Source organism: Haliotis asinina, chromosome 7 (assembly GCF_037392515.1).
Source record: "Haliotis asinina isolate JCU_RB_2024 chromosome 7, JCU_Hal_asi_v2, whole genome shotgun sequence".
In the NCBI taxonomy this organism is placed as follows: Eukaryota; Metazoa; Mollusca; class Gastropoda; order Lepetellida; family Haliotidae; genus Haliotis; species Haliotis asinina.
Window position 1 is genome coordinate 43,784,364 of NC_090286.1, and position 19,600 is coordinate 43,803,963.

General features: G+C 39.5%; 1 protein-coding gene across 1 annotated transcript; it reads left to right on the forward strand.

The window, feature by feature from the left end:
* Positions 1-310: 310 nt before the first annotated feature.
* LOC137291537 (uncharacterized) lies at positions 311-4,435 on the forward strand. Its single transcript, XM_067822912.1, has 4 exons — positions 311-457; positions 1,185-1,352; positions 2,951-3,047; positions 4,339-4,435. The coding sequence occupies exons 2-4, from the start codon at positions 1,203-1,205 to the stop codon at positions 4,341-4,343; spliced, it is 252 nt and encodes an 83-aa protein (XP_067679013.1). The 5' UTR covers positions 311-457; positions 1,185-1,202; the 3' UTR covers positions 4,344-4,435.
* The last annotated feature ends 15,165 nt before the right edge of the window (positions 4,436-19,600 follow it).

A 19,600-nucleotide genomic window follows, 5' to 3' on the forward strand; every position in this document is an offset into this window, starting at 1 on the left:
AACGGTTACATTGATGACATGCACACATATACTGTGTGCATTGCTGATAAAACATTGATGTAGAATTGACACATTTGCTGATATATTTTGACACATTGCCGATCTATTACTAACACACTGCTGACATATTTTGACAAATTATTGTTGATCTAATACTAACGCATTGCTGGCATATTTGACTCATTGACGATCTACTACTAACACATTGCTGACACATTTTGGCATATTGACATATTGCCATATTTGACATGTTGGTGCCTACAGAGTCACTGCGTGTTACCAGCTCTGTTTCTTTCTGAATCTCACACAGTTCCTGAAGGCATCATCAGCCATGAAAGTAATAGTATTTTGCGCCATTCTGGCTCTGGCCATTGCCAGCGACCTTTCTCCTGAACTTCAAGAAACAGCTTTGGCATCGATGAACGAAATCAGGAAGGCCAATAATGAACCAGACTTGGTAAGTTGTATATAGATAACGAGATCAATAATTGTAAGAGGAGAATTACAGTGGTGTGTGAATTACATAATACATGTGAAGCAGACCTGCATTATGCAAAATATTAGCTGGCTATTATTAGTTCAGAATGACAGGAATCCATTTCAGACTTGCGTCACTCGTCTAAAGTCCAATTATAAGCTGACAAATAATTACACAGAGAAGTACAGCAGTTCTGAGAGCAAGGCTGCATTCGTCCCATGTGTCGTAATTCTACGATTTATGTTGCAGCTTTAATATGCCTTGATTATTATTCTTGGTTTGTCACGATGCATGGAGACTTCGGTAAACAGATAACACCTGGAGTTTCTTTAGAGTGTTTTCAGTGTTGCTGTGACGTGCAATCTTGAAACTTTGAAACTTAAATATTTCCCAAAGGAGCGTTAAACGCAACCACTTTCGCAGCTCTCTGATGAGTGTGATTTAAAATGTTAGAAGAATTGATGGTATTTAGCATCGCTTCTAACGACTATTGAAGTAAGTGACAGAACACAATGAAGTAAAATTTGAATCCTCGACCTGCTTATTTTGGCTGCTAAATACAACCACTGATCTGATACAAATCATCCATATCTCATGCTGCAAAAAAGAGATAATATATGAAGACACAATAGTTATTCTGTATTGATTCTATATTGTCAATAGTAGCCTTTAATGTGATGACGAGAGTGTGCGTGTGGTGTATCAGATCTAGGATGCGTTCGACATGAGAGAAGCAGATGGTATTACTGAGAGCTGTGAGAACCAGCGGATGCCTCAAGTCACGTCCGCCATATTTTCTCATGGAACTGATGTGGATAACGCCATAGCCAAAGCCATTGCTACTTGGAGTGACAACCCTTCTGCCCTGAAAGAGGTAACAATAAGTCTTTGTGTTCGTCAAGAGTGTATACAAAAATCACCTTCCCAACCTAATATACATACATAGAGAAACTACACTCGGTGTCATTAGGTACGAATTATACGAGACGAGTGTGTCTACGCGAAACCATAGGAAAGTCACGAGTTGTAATGTACTGAGACCGAGTGTGGTATTCTATTTATTACACATGTCGTACCTGCATAACATTGGCAAATTAGCGTATTGGCGTATTTTTTAAAAAGTAATATGGCTTCAAATCGAAAAAAGTTAAGGAAGAATTTCGTCGAGGACTACTCGTTGCACTTCTTTTGACATTCCTGAATATACGCAGTTGAATATACCAATGTAGTTCTCATCTGTTTTACTTAATAATGAAGAGAAACCAGGGGGAAACGCTTTAAAATCGCGATAACAGCAAACACGAGCTTCAAAAGAAGCAAATAGTTTTCATTATTGAGCATTTAAGGTGCTGACAGTGCACTTGTCAATGACGTCACACAGCGTTGACGTCACAACTCCATTGTCGTGTCTCCTAGTCATCAAGCGTAGCCTCCGTAGCACTCTGTTTCTGGATTTGCAGTCGTTTCTCTCGACTTACATCACTGGTGGAACCACAACGTTCATGTTTTTCGAAGTCAATAGAACGGGAATTTAGGTCACAGACATCGTCGCTTTTCTGCTTGTTTTTTTTCCACCTTAGAGTTATTGTCGTTACATTTGGCATATTTTGAAAGAAATGCTCTTCGCTTTACCCCAATGTATAGTGCAACAAATTACACATTTGCCCTGAACCATCATAATGTGTATCATTAGTACTTGGGCGGATGAATTCACGCGTTTGTTATGAATGAGAAAGTAGTTCAATCACAATGGGACCTAACTGGGAGGTCATCGGTGATCCAATCAAATCGTTACAATGTCAGGTCAAGTGGTTACGGCACAAGTCAACGCGGTACGACACTCGTGTGACGTACGAGACAGGAATCCAGTCACCCATACGTTGACGACGTGGGTAATAATAATTAACATTAACCGGAAACTACACTCAAGATGGAAAGTCGGATAGTTTGATCCTCTGAGACGTTGGCGAAACAGTAAGGGCACTGAAAGTATATCTTCGTTTCCAGGTGGAAAATGATAATATATAAGTTTAATCATATTAACGGCTTGAAGAATGAATTTTGCAATAGTGATAGCTTATATCAAACATCTCCACGATTACAATGAAGAAAGGATGTCTCTTATCTTATCCTATCTTATCTTATCTTATCTTATCTTATCTTATCGTTTGATTGCTAGACACACATTTCGTACAGATCAGTCTTCCATCATATAGCGCAGCTTAAGCTACCACTTTCTCTGTTGTGGCGTTCTGTTCATGTTTATGATGGTGACAATAAAATAGCAGCATTTCAGATGTGCTCTTGTCTGAGTAAATATAATGACAATTGATTTGCGTGTGACAACTTGAGAAGGAATAGTGCCACTTCCCCTTCCGAGACTCCTGGGAGGTTTGTGAAGCGAGATGGCCCAGGCTTCATTGCTGGACGGGCTCCTTAATTACCTATATGTGTTCAACTCTTTCTTTCCAGATCACCAGCACTGCTTCCCGAGTAGGTTGTTCCGTGCAGGAATTGTGTCCAATGATTGGCGGCGAGGCTGAACCAGTATATGTGGCCTGCAAATTCTGTACGTAACCATTTTAAACATTTCATTACTCATATTTAGCATGATCGTGAATGATGATGGTACTGCCCGTAGTACACTTGTATGAAATGTGTTTGAAATATGTATGTTTGTGAGTAGACTGACCAGCGGACTGTGCGATGCCATAGTTCCCAACTGACCACACACTTTATCTTACATAACATTTTCTATGTACACCGCTGGGAATGCGGAACTCATTTGGTACTTCGAAGTAGAATCTCGAATAATATTGAATCACGTCTAATGTACGGAAATTACCGGTGTTGGAGAATGCAAATCGGTGGAAGGGAGATAACTCTAAATATGTGTTTTCTGGCTGCAAAATATAAGAATCGCTACAAAAACATATGTATCCGTGCTTCAATCAGTTCAATATTTACATGGAATTGTTTGGTAAGATAAATGCCTTGTTCTCCGGGTCACATAAGATGATATACCCATCGTGACCAGTGAACAAATGTTAATGTTTACCGATGATCATGGGCTTTGACGAGTGCACTACACACTGTTTTGTTTCCGAAATGTTAACAGGTCAAGAAGCAAAACTTCGCTTGATAATACCTTGACAACGTCTGGTTCGTACACAGGGTTGTCCTGAATATAATGTACAATTATATCGGTGAAATATATACCATCAAAAAGTAGGGGGTATTCCATTTTGCCAGCATACCTCTGGCCAATGCCAATGTATGTGAGAAAAAAAAGATATATCTATGCAGATGAAACGAATGGAATAAATTGTCACATTTCCCTTTAATTTCTCGTCATCATCTGTTTCCTCCTCGCAACTGGCTTCATCATTTGCGTTTGATCAATCTTGTAAATCCAGCATCCCCTTTTATGGAGACACCATCAGTGGTGTTTGTGAAGGAAATGTGATGCAGTAGTGCAGTTATCCTTGAAGTTTCTACCTAAACACATTTCACATTACTCATGCGATGCCATACTTTTGCACTGGGCAAGCACGCCATGTACAACTTTACTCTACCGAAATTAAAAAGTGTAAACCCACAGGACCGCATATTTACTCATATCACAAGCAGTGTTAAGAAAGTAAAAACAAACATTGACATACTTTGATAACATGGCTTTGAGGATACGCTTGCCATAGGACTTGATCGAACTTAGCCTAATTAGGGTTAGGGTTAAGGTTATATGTGGACATATGTGCGCACCTGTTTCATTCGTATAGCCAAAAGCAGAACAAAATCTCGTGGATTCTGTTTAGGGTCGACCTACCTTACTAACTGTTTGTGCGGTTGTTCTTTTTCAGCTTAAACCAGATTGGCACGGACGCACAAGATTCGACCACCCAACCCATGACCATAGGCGAATCGTTTCTAACATGTCAAATAAAATCTGCAAACACTTGCCATGGTTTGTCTTTCCATCAGGTTTTGTCTGTTGTTAGGAAATCCAATGTGTCGAGAAAACTGAACAAAAACCACATTCTTTTGTTTTATTGTTGTTTAAAGCAATATTACACATGCATGACGCATGTCTTTAAGTTATCGAGTCTGGACCAGACAATCCGATGTTTAACATCTACGTTTCACGTTTGTCTCTTCTTCCGACAAGCATCGGATGCTGCAGACTGATTCGAACACGGATCTTTACATTTGACCACATCAGTAATAACAAATCGAAAGATACGATTTAGTGTATATAATAATCATGTGCTTACGAATCACCATGACATAGCGATGATACCAGTTCTTTTAACGACAAGGTTATTGTGCTCGGCTCTACCGACATAGACATCTAATATAACCAACGAATGTCGTGGATATGTGTAACTATTATTATTACCTATTATTATAGTATTCATTTTTGAATAGTCTTAAGTATTCATTGTGTTATGATGGATCAACAAAGTTCCGAGCAGGTGTCATGTGGCTTTTTGCATTCCAGGTTACTTATTTGTTCCATCTGCCTATCACATCTAAAGCTACCTATCATATCAAAAGTACGTACATAAACATTGGATGAATGAAGGCAACTGTTATCAGTTTGCAGAGTGAGTGAGTTTAGTTTTACGCCACACTCAGCAGTATTCCAACTATACGACGGCGGTCTGTAAATACTTGAGTTCGGACCTGACAGTCCAGTGATCAACATCATGAGCATCAGTCTACGTAATTGGAATATGATGACACGTCCCAACCAAGTCAGCGAATCTGACCACCCGATCCTGTTAGTCGCCTCTTTCGACAAGCGTGGGTTGCTGAAGACCAGTTCTAACCCTGATCATTATGGTAAAGAATTGCTAAAAGTATACAAATGAGGTCTTTAAGGAAATGGACCCGTGAAGATCCGGGGTAGAATAGGTGTATAGCAACACGTGCTTGCCACAAAAGGTAACAATGTTTGTAGTTAAAAGGCGTCTAACGGGATCGGGTGGTCAGATTCGCTATCTTGGTTGACACATGTCATAGGTTCCCAATTGCGATGCTCATGCTGTTGGTCATTGGATTGTCTGGTGCAGACTCGATGGTGTACAAACCGCTGACATATAGCTGGAATATTGTTGGGCGCGGCGTAAAACGAAACACACTCACTCACTTTAAGGAAATGTCATTCATAGGCAGAGAGAGGTAAGTGCCACCCACCGCTAGTAAGACTGAGGCAGGGATGAGGAAGACATCAATATTGGAAATGGTGTCTGACTATACTGAATATATTGAAACGAACAAGGAAACACCAAACAATGTCTAACAGACTCCCGATTGATCTTGAAACAAAACCATATAGTGAACGGACGCTTCCCAATTATCTGCGCCTCAAAATACATTTCTCCACCTACACATACCTTATATTGTTTCACGTTGAGAAGAGGTATAAGAGTTCGTGGAATGACACGACTTTGAAGTATCACGGGGCTGTTTAAGGAATTACGTCCAAGAAAATACGAGTAATCCTTCTCAAATGAATGAAATGTCAAGATTATGTCAACTGGTCAGATGATGCGGAGTACAAAGATGTGATGTTGTAATCTATGTATTGCTTCTAAGAACATGAAGGCAGTGGTTCCTTCAGTATGTTTTACGACTAAACTAAAACAATGGACGTTGTGAAATAGCGATGACACCATCTCTAATTATTGCGGTAATGCACTGGCATGCGTTTTTTAGAAAACGCTGTTCATGTGACATAATTAATTTTGCCTTGAGTCTCTTCGCAAAGAAATACACAAATTAAACACGTGAAAGTAATTATTTGATTGGCCTTAAAATGTGATACACAAAGGGGGAATTAATTGATTTCAGCTTTCATATCATAACGTTCTGAGTATGTGTGTATTCATATCGTTTACTTTATGAATGAGTGAGCATATTGTTACGTGATGAGGGAGGAAGCATAACATATACACGATGAAGGAGTAAGCATACCACACATATAATGGAGAAGTGAGTATAATATGTACGTGATGAAGTAGTAAGTATAACATATGCATGGCGAAGGGGTAAGCATAATGTGTACATGATGAAGGCTTAAGTATACCATATACGATGAAGGATTAAGTATATCATGTACATGATGAAGGAGTAAGCATAGCATATACATAATGCAGGACTGAGCATAACATATACATGATGAAGGAATATGTATACCGTACGCATGATGGGGACGCGATGAAGGAGTAAGCATAATATATGCATGGTGAAGGATTAAGTATAAAATTTCGTAATAGAATGCAAAAACAAATATACATTCATGCTCCTAATAAAACAAAAACACAACCAAAGCAGCATGGGACTTTCGACTCGTTCACCGATCACTCTTGTGCCAGACAATGCAGCAAAGGTCGCCCTATTTAGTTCTCTATCCCAGTATTATCACATCATCTGAAGTCTACTATATTTCAGTCTAAGTAAACTTAGCCTCAGAGTTATTAGTTACACTCCACCACTGAGTCTCAGTAGTGGAGTGTAACGAAAAGTACTGAAGCTAAGTTTCATTAGACTGAGTATATTTTAACTCAGCAATATTTTAACTTATCCAACAGACCCTTACACGCGTCAGTTTCTGACATACGAGGGGATGTCAATAAGTTTTGAGCCTTGAGCATTTTTCATACCCAGGTGTCACAGCCTATGGTACGACATTAAACCTTCGGGTGTAGCTGATGTGATATATAAGTTTTGGTATCCTACTCTCAGAAGTTATTGAACAGCTCACATTGACAGAAAGAGACCCCCCTCACAGCAGTGAAAATGAATAAAATTGAGTATAGAGCAGTAATTAAAGTTTTGGTTCTTGAAGGAAACTCGGCGAAGAACATTGAAGAAAGGCTTTCAGCAGTTTGGGGGAAGTCTTCCCCTTCATCTGCTACCATCAAACGATGGGTCAATGAATTTAAGCATGGTAGAGAGAGTATTGAAGATGACCCCGTCCAGGTCGCCCAACAACAAGCACTAGTCAGGAAAACAGTGACAGAGTGCATAGACTTGTGCTGGAAAATCGTCGAATCACACACCACGAGCTAGAGGAGACCACAGGCATTTCACACGATTCCATCGAGACAATCTTCATGAACATCTCGTCATATCTATGGTGTGCGCAAGATGGGTGCAAAGAATGCTTACAGATGAAATGAAGTAAACAAGGGTCACCATAAGCAACTCCATGCTAACCAGATACAACAGGAATCCAGAAGATTTTCACTTTAGGCTAGTAACCTGTGATGAAACCTTGATCCACCACTATGATCCTGAGAACAAACAAGAATCCATGGAATGGAAACATGTCATTTCTCTCAGGACCAAAAAGTTCAAAGCCTCCAAAGCATCCCCCCTACTCTCCTGTTCCCAAATCTCAAGAAACACTTGCGTGATCGTAGATTTCAGGATGATAATGAACTTATTGCTGCTACTGAGGCTTGGTTTGAGGACCAAAATGGCGCCTTCTACAGAGATGGCATCAGCGCCTGGCAGAAAAGTTGGAACAAGTGTCTTGACACACAAGGGGACTATGTTGAAAAATAAATCTGGTTCATACCAATATTTTGTGTTTTTCTATGCAAGGCTCAAAACTTATTGACATCCCCTCGTACCTGTGACACTGCGTAAATCTGCCACGTAGGACAAAAACAATAACTGTAGGAAAATTCTAGCTGCCGCCAATATACTACTCGTCAACATGGTGACAAACACTGTAAATGTTCCGTTGTATGTTATGGAAGCATTCATAAAATCAGTTTATCAGTAACTTTAGTACGTTGAGTCTTTCACACCAGCGAGGTGTGGCAGTTCAGCAATAATGCAGGCCTGGCGTATAATGATTACTGGCTGTACTCATGGCGCGTATCGGCATCTTCTACTCAGCATTTCGTTAGGGGCGAAGCGAGATGCATATTCTACCTGATACTTCGATGACTCGAATACTGCTTGAAGGGGTTCAAATCTTAAATTTGTGCATTCACAAAATGTGGGAAACCTGTTCAGAGCATCAAATTTATATAAAAAATAATGTAATATTTATTTCACCTCACGCAGTAATTTTGAAGCTAAGTGACAACTGTCTTTGAATGCTGCCTCGTGGGTCCTAGACAGCCAACATATGCAGACCCGTGAAGGTCCCGGGGTAGAATAGGCCTTCAGCAACCCATGCTTGCCATAAAAGGCGACTATGCTTGTCGTAAGAGGCGACTAACGGGATCGGGGAATAGGTTGACAGATGTCATCGGTTCCCAACTGCGCAGATCGATGCTCGTGTTGTTAGTCACTGGATTGTCTGATCCAGACTCGATTATTTACAGACCGCCACCATATGGCTGGAATATTTCTGAGTGCGAGGTAAAACTAAACTCACTCACTCACTCATAATAGTTTTTGTAGCGACATGTTCATCACGGTGTTTTTCCAAATACGTGAAAAATATAATTACAAGGTCATGGTGAATGAGTACGACACAGTTCAAGTTACTGCCGTAGTCGGCCGGCCACTGGTAGATGTTTTGCTTCTTGGCAAAGATATGCACTCAGATGTTTAGACGCAGAAGGTAGCGTGTTCGATTCCCGGCCGTGTCAAACCAAAAGACGTTAAAATATGGTACTTGTTGGTCCCTGTCATGGGTAAAGCAAGGACAGGTCGGATCGGAGTCAGTATAATGTGTCTGAGTGGGGTAGTCATGCTCAAAAGGTTACGGCGTTCGCCCTGAGAACGAAGGTCGATTCCAGGCGGTGTCATACCAAAAGACGTTAAAATATAGTAATTGTTGGTGTTTGCCTGGTGCTCGGCATTAAGGATTGGTCGGCACGGAATCAGTAGAATGGGTCTGAGTAGGGTATTCAAGCAGTATGGTATCTCAGTGAGCTATCACTCTAAAAGCAGCTTAAGTCTGGGCTAGTACAGCCACACATACACACGTGTTCACGTCATCAAGTGAACGACATATTCTTAAGTGCAACGTACGTTAACTCCCATTTCACCATATCCAAAGTATGAAATTATGGTTAGTGACGTCTGATATCAATCTGGCAAAAGGTTCATTTATACGTAGATTTATGAAATTTTGGGTGAGACAGGTCTTCCCCTGACGGTAATACTTAGCACAGCTCAGTTCTAGATGGTATATATCTTGGAACGGCTTAAAACACCAGCTTGTCACAATACCTAGAAACACACAGGAAGGCCATAAAGGTTTCCAAGCTATGTACCTATTCAACAATCGTAATATACTCTTCAAAAACAAGTAGGGAAACTTCATTTTTAATTTACGTTTACAAATAGTGGGTGATATAATGGAGTCAATCATATATCGGAGTCAATCATATATCGGAGTCAATCATATATCGGAGTCACTCAATGTTGGTATGATAATAATGAATGTTTTTGGGGATTGTTTTGAGTGCATTCACTTCCTTATGACCATAACAGTTGTTCATATAGTAATCGCGCTTGAAAGATGATTAGTGAATGACGTGAAATTTGCATATGTACGACTTTCATTTTCAAACCAAATCAGAACACAGTAAAGAAAATACTACTTACAGGTGACCTTCTTGAAAACCGTCAAAATCACGTCTACTCCTTGTTATGTCTAGGGATGACGGTGATGAGAAATGGCAGCGCGTTCATTAAACGAATAGTTTGTTAACGTTCATACCTCCTACCCCAGTTGAAAATCCTGGTTTCCCTACGTTTTCAAAGTGTAGATTTTACTGAAGTTTGAGGCCCGAGAGTCGAGGACGCGATATGCTCGATTGAAAAAAGGCGCTCATAAAATCTCAATCATTTGTGGTGAGTTGCAACCGGTGTCCATGAAATCCATATTGAAATAAAAAGGAAAAGAAACGAAAAAATAAATCATGCGAGGTCGAAGTAATGATTGTAGAATATGGCGTGCACAACCTCAAACATATACTCAAAGGCAAAAGTTGTGACACAGCAGAGTTCATGCAGCGTTGGTGGATAGACGTGTTTTCTCTTTATTTAACCATAGATTAATTGCTGAGATCAGGAAACCTCTCAATACAACAAGCCATCAACTTTCAGAGTAACATGTATTTAAACAATAATGTTGTACCGATGGATCGAACTATCGATGAATTGCAATTCTTGAGTCGCAAATAGCAGTTGGTAGAAACGATAAATCTATCGATGCATCGACAGTATGGGCGTGACTATCGATAGTTTAGTAACTGATGTCCGTTGATAAATGCGCAGCGCAAAATACAAGAAGTACCAGATTCGGTCCCTTTGATTTAGAGTTATCTCCCCCAGATACCTCTTAAACAAACGTATCGGCAAAGTGGGCTTCAGCTTGTTTTTATATGCTGTACATTCATTGTGCTTACGGTGGGTGCTGTAAGCTATAAAGATACTCCCGTTACGTATTTTTGCTAGTATTTCTCCAGAACTATATAATAGGAATACAAAGGATGGTTTCGAATATGTACAAGGGACTACTAACTTGTATTCAAGCTGCGTACAGGTGCTAACATCAACGTTTCAAGACTACACCTCAAGGGAACTCTACATTGAACAACTCTCAACGATCTTCTGTGAGTATATATGCTTTACTGAGTTATCAAGACTTTAGTGCGGTAATATTTTAGATTTATAACCCAATATCTTAGCTACGTGATTCTGTTGTATTGTACAAGAAATCTGCGCTGTCATTCCTTGCAACCTCGTTTATTCAAAACAAAACTCAGTATTATAAACTTGTTTATGTTTTACTTTGCAGTTTAAAGGAGTCTTTTATCAAATATCAAAGTAATTTCTAACGCGTAACAACAGTAAGGTAACCAAGCATTTTTTATACGATTTTCTATGATTACTGTCTTTCTCAGATTCTTCAGTACCGACAACGTATCGTATGAAGGAATTTTATAGACACTGATACAAATTCCCCTTTTCACCGCAACATGCATACCATTAAACAATCTGCTATTAGAACTTGACAATGTGAAGCATGTCATTCAGTGTTGGAAATATGTCGTACTGTATACAGAGACAAAGCGTAGAATGTGTAGGTGTGCACATTAGTGCGTTTTCGTATGTGTGTGCGTATGTGTGTGCGTGTGCGTGTGCGTGTGCGCGCCCTCCACGCACGCGTGTGCACATGAGTGCCAGCGTGCGTGTATTCTAGTGTAGCCTTGGATTTGATATGCATGATGGCGTCAGCATCACATTCTCCGTTCATTTGAGCTGTCCCCAAATCCAAACTTGAGTGAATGGTTGAGTTTGAATTTACGCTGCATTTAGCAACATTCCAAGAATATCACGACTGGTAACACCCAAAAATGGGCTTCACACATTGTACCCATATGGAGAAACGAACCGGGTCTTCAGTGTGACAAACGGCAGCGCTAACCAGTAAGCTACCCTACCGTCCCTGATCCTGCATGAAAGCACCGTGCTAGGCACGACGTGACTTGACTGTTGGGAACTGATTCCGATCACTTTTCACCGAACAATAACCTATCACTGCCAGATATATTTATTCAAAAAATGTAGAAAATTCTAACAAAGCCAGTGGCTAAATTTAACGTACCGTTGGCAAATATTTTTAACAATTAAGATCAAAATATGTCGCAACCAGTTCATATAACGCACTCAGTGGCAATACTTCTGAGTTATGTTTATCTCCATAAGCAACCAAAAGTACCAGACTAGCTGTTCTCGAAACGTTCGTAACCCTACGAATTTCTTTAGCTCATTCTTTACACACTGGCTACGATCAAACTTACGAATTCTTAAGGCTACAAACGTTTCAAGAATAAGGGTACTGATACATGTACAGTTGTGAAGAAGCTTCATGTTGCGAAATTAACCCATTTTTAACCTCTCTAGTTAAAGGTCGTCTCGGATAGAAAACCAGATCATGTATTCCAAGCTGATTGATAGCGTCGTATGCAATGGATTGTGCAACACACTTTGATCCTGTTCTGATAATATTATGGGAGTCACCGCGACCTTCAGCTAAATTCAAGGGTATGTAACTCTAGATCCCCTGTGGTACGGAAAATCAATTACCTAGGATCGGGGTCGTCATTCAAGTAGATCCTTCTGATTGGTATATGTAAATCTGGTGTGTATGGTACAAGACTTAAATGTTCATGACTCGTGAGTGAGTGAGTGAGTGAGTTTAGATTTGCGCTGTTCTTAGCAGTATTCCGTCAATATCACGGCGGGCAACACCAGAAATTGGCTGCACACATTGTACCCATGATGGGGAATCGAACCCGGGTCTTCAGCGTGACGAGCGAACGCTTTAATCGCTATGCTATCCCACCGCCCCTGATGACTCATGTGGAGATAAAACTGACAGGAATATATAGCGGAAATTATTGTCAGACAGCTCTCTCTGTAACAGAGCCACGCCAGAGTGGTCCGGTTATTTCCTGTTACATAATCTAGGGACGCAACAGCTGTAAATGTTGGGTATAGATCTGTTTACATGTTCTAGATGAATGATAAATGATAACATGTAAACAGCCTGCGTGGCATATGAAATGCAACATGTTTGTTGTTGTAACGCTAGGTCAAACGGTAAACGATAGAGCTAGGTTAGTCAGTGTTGATTTTCATATACATACATACCTACACACACACACACACACACACACACATACACACACACATACATACACACATACATACATACATACATACATACATACATACATACATACATACATACATACATACATACATACATACATACATACATACATACATACATACATACACACACACACATACATACATACATACATACATACACACACACATACACACACACACATACATACATACATACATACATACACGTGCGTACGTACGTACGTATGTATATACACACATACACACACACATACATGCATATGTGTATGTGTGTTTGCACGCGTGAGAGAGAGAGATTGACCTAGGTCAGACACTGTCTAATTTAGTTATGTCTGCTGACGGTATGATAGCGGTGGGTTAGTGAGACGGATTGTTTGTGTAAGATGGGATACGATATGCATAGGTCAACCTGTGTTTGATAAAGTTGTGTGAGCTGATATATGGCAGAATCGTCAATCAATGAGTTTTCTGTTCCAGACTCGATTATTTACAAACCACCACATGTAGCTTGAATGTTACTTAGTGAGACGTTAAATCATAAATAAAAGGAAATAAAGAAATAAACACAAGTATGTCTCGAGAAAACTAACTGCGTCATATTGACGGGAGACTGCGGCTAGGTCACGATGACATCTACACAGAATGGAAACCTTGGCACAAAATGTTAGGACAGACTGTTTCGATAAACAACTATGACTAGGGTTAATTTTACTGGTACTCGGCAACTTGTGCGATACATAAGCTGATGTGGGCCATAGTTTGGAAGTATCTTGTAATCGGAGACGAATGTTATCGATACCTGACCGCGTGGGAACACATGTATCGACGTGACTTGATTTCGTTGCGACATTTTAACTGTTGTGAATTATTGTTAGTGTTGATAAGAAAAAAGTAGCCGATTACAGTATTGTTTTGCAGGTTTCATGTGTAAACACATACATACAGTAAAAGGTAAGGTTTAACTGTAATCACTTCACCCTGAAGATACACACTGTAACATGTAGGAGAAGATCCGTGTCGTGTAATTATTTCAGAAAACTAGATCTACTTGTTATATATGTACTATATATATATATATATATATATATATATATATATATATATATATATATATATATATATATATATATATATATATATATATATATATATATATATATATTACAACAAGGTAGTGTTTGATATATGAACAGTATGAACAGGTTTTATATGACATATGACTCATGCCATTCCTGAATCGGAATACACCGGGTCAGTGTGACCGCGTCCTTGCTATAATTAGTACTTTGCACTCATCTAAATACCCTGTACACTGCAGGGAATGTAAGTTTAGTTAAAATGATTGGGTGAGAATGGTTCTACGCTGTTATTATCATTATTATACCCAGTGCATGAAATAACGCCTGCCCGGCGACCCGCTGCATGCTAGTTACATAGCGGGCTTACAGCTTTGTTTTATAGAAAGCCCTGTGGGCCAATACATTTTCCAAGGGTGTACATGTGACCATGTCATTGACTATGGGAAATATTTCGAAAATAATTTATACTTGTGGTAGCTGTCTGTTGTGTTCACGATCAGTCAAACCATAACTTCTACAGAACAGCCTTCCCATTCATCAGCACTAAATGTGACAGGTCTAGAGAATACTTTCAGGCAATGAACAATGTTGTATATGTAACAATCACACATAGACTAATCAATTACCTTATTTTAATACACTGTCTCAGTTTCCTATTTTAAATGCACGGCTGGTTACATGTTAACGGGGCCAGCAACGTACCGTTTTTCAGTTATCATCCCTGTGGGCTTGCTGGGTAATTTAGGAGTTTCATACACTGTTATACCAATATCTCGGCGAGGAACACCATAAATGAGCTTCACTCATTGCACCCAGATGGGACTCTTGGGCGTGACGGGCGGTGGTGTAGCCTAGCGGTTAAAGCGTTCGTACCTGACGCCGCAGACCCGGGTTCAATTACCAACATGGGTATACTTCTGGTGTCCTCCGCCGTAATATTGCTGGAATATTGCTGAAAGCGGCGCAAAACGTAACTCATTCGCATATTTCCCCGATTCGACTTGATTTGACAAGCGTGTATATTATTGTACACAGCCATAACGCAAATAAAGAAAAACAGTTTTTCTTTGTATCATATCGTATTAAATTTCTCTTAAGTTTGGTTCGGGCCGGCGGAGTAGTCTATTGGTTAGTTATAAATAATTATTGTTCGTCACACCGAGGACCCAGACTCATTTCCCAACATGGGTACAACATGTGTGTCCTATTTCTGGTGTCCTCCACCGTAATATTGCTGGAATATTGCTGGAATATTGCTGAGATCGGCATAAATCTCACTCACTCGCATATTTCCCCAGTTCAACCAGGCTTGATAATTATACATTTATAGACATTTCGCTTGTAACCAAACACTCACAACTTTGTATCATATCGCAACGCTTCATTTGCGTTTAATTTCGCTACAGCTCGGTTCACTGGTTGCTAAACTGTGTAACCCTTTTGTCGAGTGCATATTGTACTTGAAAGCAACCAAGCATAAACATCATGAAGCTGATAAAAGATATGCTATGAGGTGACATCACAAACATATACATCACGTACACTAGTGAATCCAGATGCAAATTTGATCATGTTCCTTGTCACATGAGTTCTAAAATATAAAGAGACATTTTTTAAAAATTACCAACAAAGAAGGTATCTGTTTCAAGAATTTTAAAGGGGTTGTAGATCTCCTTAATATTTTAGACGCCAAACTCGTTCAGTATTTAAACACGGTTCCGAATACGTTGCGTTGTTACCATTCTAAACGAATTTCGAAGAGATGGGTACCTTAGTGGTACATTATACCCGTATACAGAATGGAACCCGTCTCATCGGCGTGACGAGCTACCATTGGGAAATATACGGGGATGACACAAAAAACCACGACCAACATTACGATGAAAATACGTTTCATCTCGACTGAGAATGTCAGCCATATCACGGAGTGCCATTTTAAGGAGCCAGAAAACCCCGAAAAAGGAAAAATAAGTAGTAGATACACTTAAAAGGTCCCAAGGGTGTGGATGTGGATCTGAAACTCAAAGGATGATTAACAGCGCGATCGGAGGCGTCAGATTCTTTATCATCGGGATGTGGCAATGCTGAAGGTAGTCTATCCCACAGTCCCCACGAAACATTCCAGCCAACCCCTCTGAGATTCCACAGCCTTTGGTTTTTTAGGTTTTAATAAGGTTTGGGATCTTATCGGGTCTGATTCTTAGTTTCAAATTGGTTAAGTGTCTATGGTGGAAAGTTAGCAGACGGCTTAGTCTGGGATAAAGGAAAGCATGTTCATGGTGCCGACGTATGCATACACGCGCACGTACGCACGCAAATGCGCACATATAGTCTGGTTCATAATTATTGAGAATTTTTCTTCTTACTTTGAGCTATCCTAACACCTCAACTGATTCACTGATGCTTAAAACTAAGTAATGGTATAAGGGAGGTAACTCATCTTGGCCTACTGAGTATAGTACAATTAGAGTTACCTCCCCTGAATTTGTAGCAGACGTCATTTTCCTCAGCACTGTCAACAATGTCTGCTGAAGATAAAAGAAGGTTGATTTTTGAGTTGTGTAATCAAGGAATTGATGATGTAAATACATTGGCAGAGAGAACAGGAACTCCTCTTTCTACTATGTATAGGATTAGGAAGAATTTTAAAGAGGGAAAGGATTTTGGGCACCAGAAAGGAGCAGGGAGACCCAGAAAATTGGACTTCTCAGATCGCGTCCGGCTGGGAATTTTAGCGTCTAAAAAGCAAAGGGCAAGCATCTCCAACATCAGGTATGAAATGATAGAAAGGGGATCAACAGTTGTATCAAAATCTACAGTTAGAAGAAATTTGATTGATCTTGGATGGGAGAAAAAGACTGGAATTCCTTCTCCTCTCATGAAACAAGAACATAAAGACAGGCGTGTTGAGTGGTGTTTGGCACATGAAAACTTTGACTGGGAAAATGTGATTTTTACTGATGAAAGCTCAATATGGGTATATCCCAGTAATGTGAAAATATGGACAAAGTCTGCGTCAGGACCGTTGTATCGACGACCTAAATACAGCCCAAAGTTTCATGTATGGGGAGGGATATCCTTATTAGGTACGACCCCGCTGTGTGTGTTTGAGGGAAATCTGACAAGTCAACGCTACACTAACATATTAGATAATTTTCTCCTTCCAAGTGCACATGTGTTTTATGGAAATGACTGGATTTTGCAGCAAGATAATGATCCTAAACACACCGCAAAACATGCCAAGCAGTAGTTTCAGGAGAAAAATGTGACTGCATTACCATTTCCTGCATATAGTCCTGACTTAAATCCCATTGAGAACATTTGGGGGATGATGAAGGAATGTGTGAATCAAAAGGGGTTGACAAAAATTGAAGACATGAAGAGAGAAGTGGTCCGATACTGGGACAGCATAACTCACGAGACACTAACCTCTCTGATAGGAAGTATGCCTACCCGTCTTAGACTGTGCCGTGAAGCTCAAGGAGACTTGATAAAATATTAAATTGTTACCTACACAACATGAAAAGGTCACTTCACTTTCACAATACATTCAATTTTATCTGATTTGTTCTCGTTTAATAATATGAAATGCTTTAGCTATTCTCAATAATTTTGAACCATACTGTACATATACGCGCGTTCTGTGGCCTGCTAATATAATGTTCGTGATTAAGTCTCTCTCTCTCTCTCTCTCTCTCTCTCTCTCTCTCTCTCTCTCTCTCTCTCTCTCTCTCTCTCTCACACACACACACACACACACACACACACATACACACAAAATGATAATAAAAAACAAAAATAAATATATTGTTTTGGCGGATAAATATTCAATCTGTCATACGATTCTCCACTATTACAATTTCCAATCAAACATGAAACAAATAAGAGTTGGATTAAAGTGATAATACAGACAATACGCATTGTCGGGTTTACGCGGTCCAACTCAACAGAATAAGAACAAGCACGTTCCTCCAAAGCCTGGCGTCATCTGTCGCCATGGTCCAGACAAGGACAGCCAGTTAAGCGGTAGTAATTTCAGTCAGCGTGAAGTTGATGTTATGCTAATTAACATTTAAATGTTCACTGATGCTTAATTATTGCTTTAAAATATGTTACTAATAAACAACAGTCAGTCTACGAACTCTGTACGAGCAATTTTAATAGACTTAGACATCACTGTTTATAGTTTATACAAAAGTTCTGAAACAGATCGATTTCACTGTGGGTATTAATGTGATATTGATGTTTGTCGAGTCTGACCATCAGTAAGTAGCATCAGTACAATCATTATATTTACACCATTCAACATAGAACAACAGAAGAAAACATTAGTCAACAACAATAACAACAACAACAACAACAGTACCAACTACAACAAGGTACATAGAATTGTCTTCAGGGTCAACTGCGCTACCACAACTAAAGTACATGTATTACTATGATTTTAAGCTTTCATGCATTACGGCTGTATGTTATTATCGAATTTTGTAAGTGTATCGAAAGCAGGCATCATTGTACTGTCGTGCATTAGGTTATGAGGTACGGTTCCATTAACTGTGACTTCACTCAATAACCTAAGATCACTGTTACTCTTAATTCCGGTAAAAGAACATTAATTAGTATTCCATGCTACACGTAGTACTTTTGGGATGGGAAGGTAGGTGAGGGAACCATCCATGTCAAGAAATCTGATATATAATCATCGCCGATATCAATGATTCAAGTAATAAATATCAGATTGACTGGCATGTCTCTTTATATTTTACTCTCAGCGAAAAGTAATAAGCGCTTTGAACGTTGTTTTCTTATCATTACATATTGAGTTCATTAACTCATTTATTGCAACACTATAGTGATGGGCGATAATACCGGTTTACAGGTAAACTGCCATTCGAACTTCACAACACGAAGTACACAATACGGTACACGCTTCCCGAACCGCTTCACTCAATACAAACGGCAATTTCCGTGACCGTGATCGGAAATTTCCGTGATGATTTGTTTCCATTATATTGCTATATATAAATAATTATGAGATGTTTAATGTTAAAGTTTACTGGTCATACAATTGCATTTGCGTGACTTGCAAACCATATAAATAAACAAACAATAGATTGGTACCGGCTTTCGTTAATAAATAAAACAAAATGGCGGAAGTCGCTGCAGACGGTGTTTCTCGAGTTCTCAAACTTTAGAGTGCAGTTTTCAATCTGGAAACCTTTTCAGCTGATCACATCAATACAATCACATCTGGGATCTGAAAATGGCCAGTGGCATTGTTTCAAAAGAATGGAAAGGATAAATTCATTACTTTTACCACATGTTACACTTTCAAAATATATTGCAATACGTCGAACACATATCGCAATATATCGCAACGTGA

Excerpts from the sequence above, each read along its gene's own strand:
- LOC137291537 (XM_067822912.1), top strand. The coding sequence starts at position 1,203 with ATGAGAGAAGCAGATGGTATTACTGAGAGCTGTGAGAACCAGCGGATG. Across the intron at positions 1,353-2,950 it reads ACCCTTCTGCCCTGAAAGAG|ATCACCAGCACTGCTTCCCG; the intron begins GTAACAATAAGT and ends CTTTCTTTCCAG.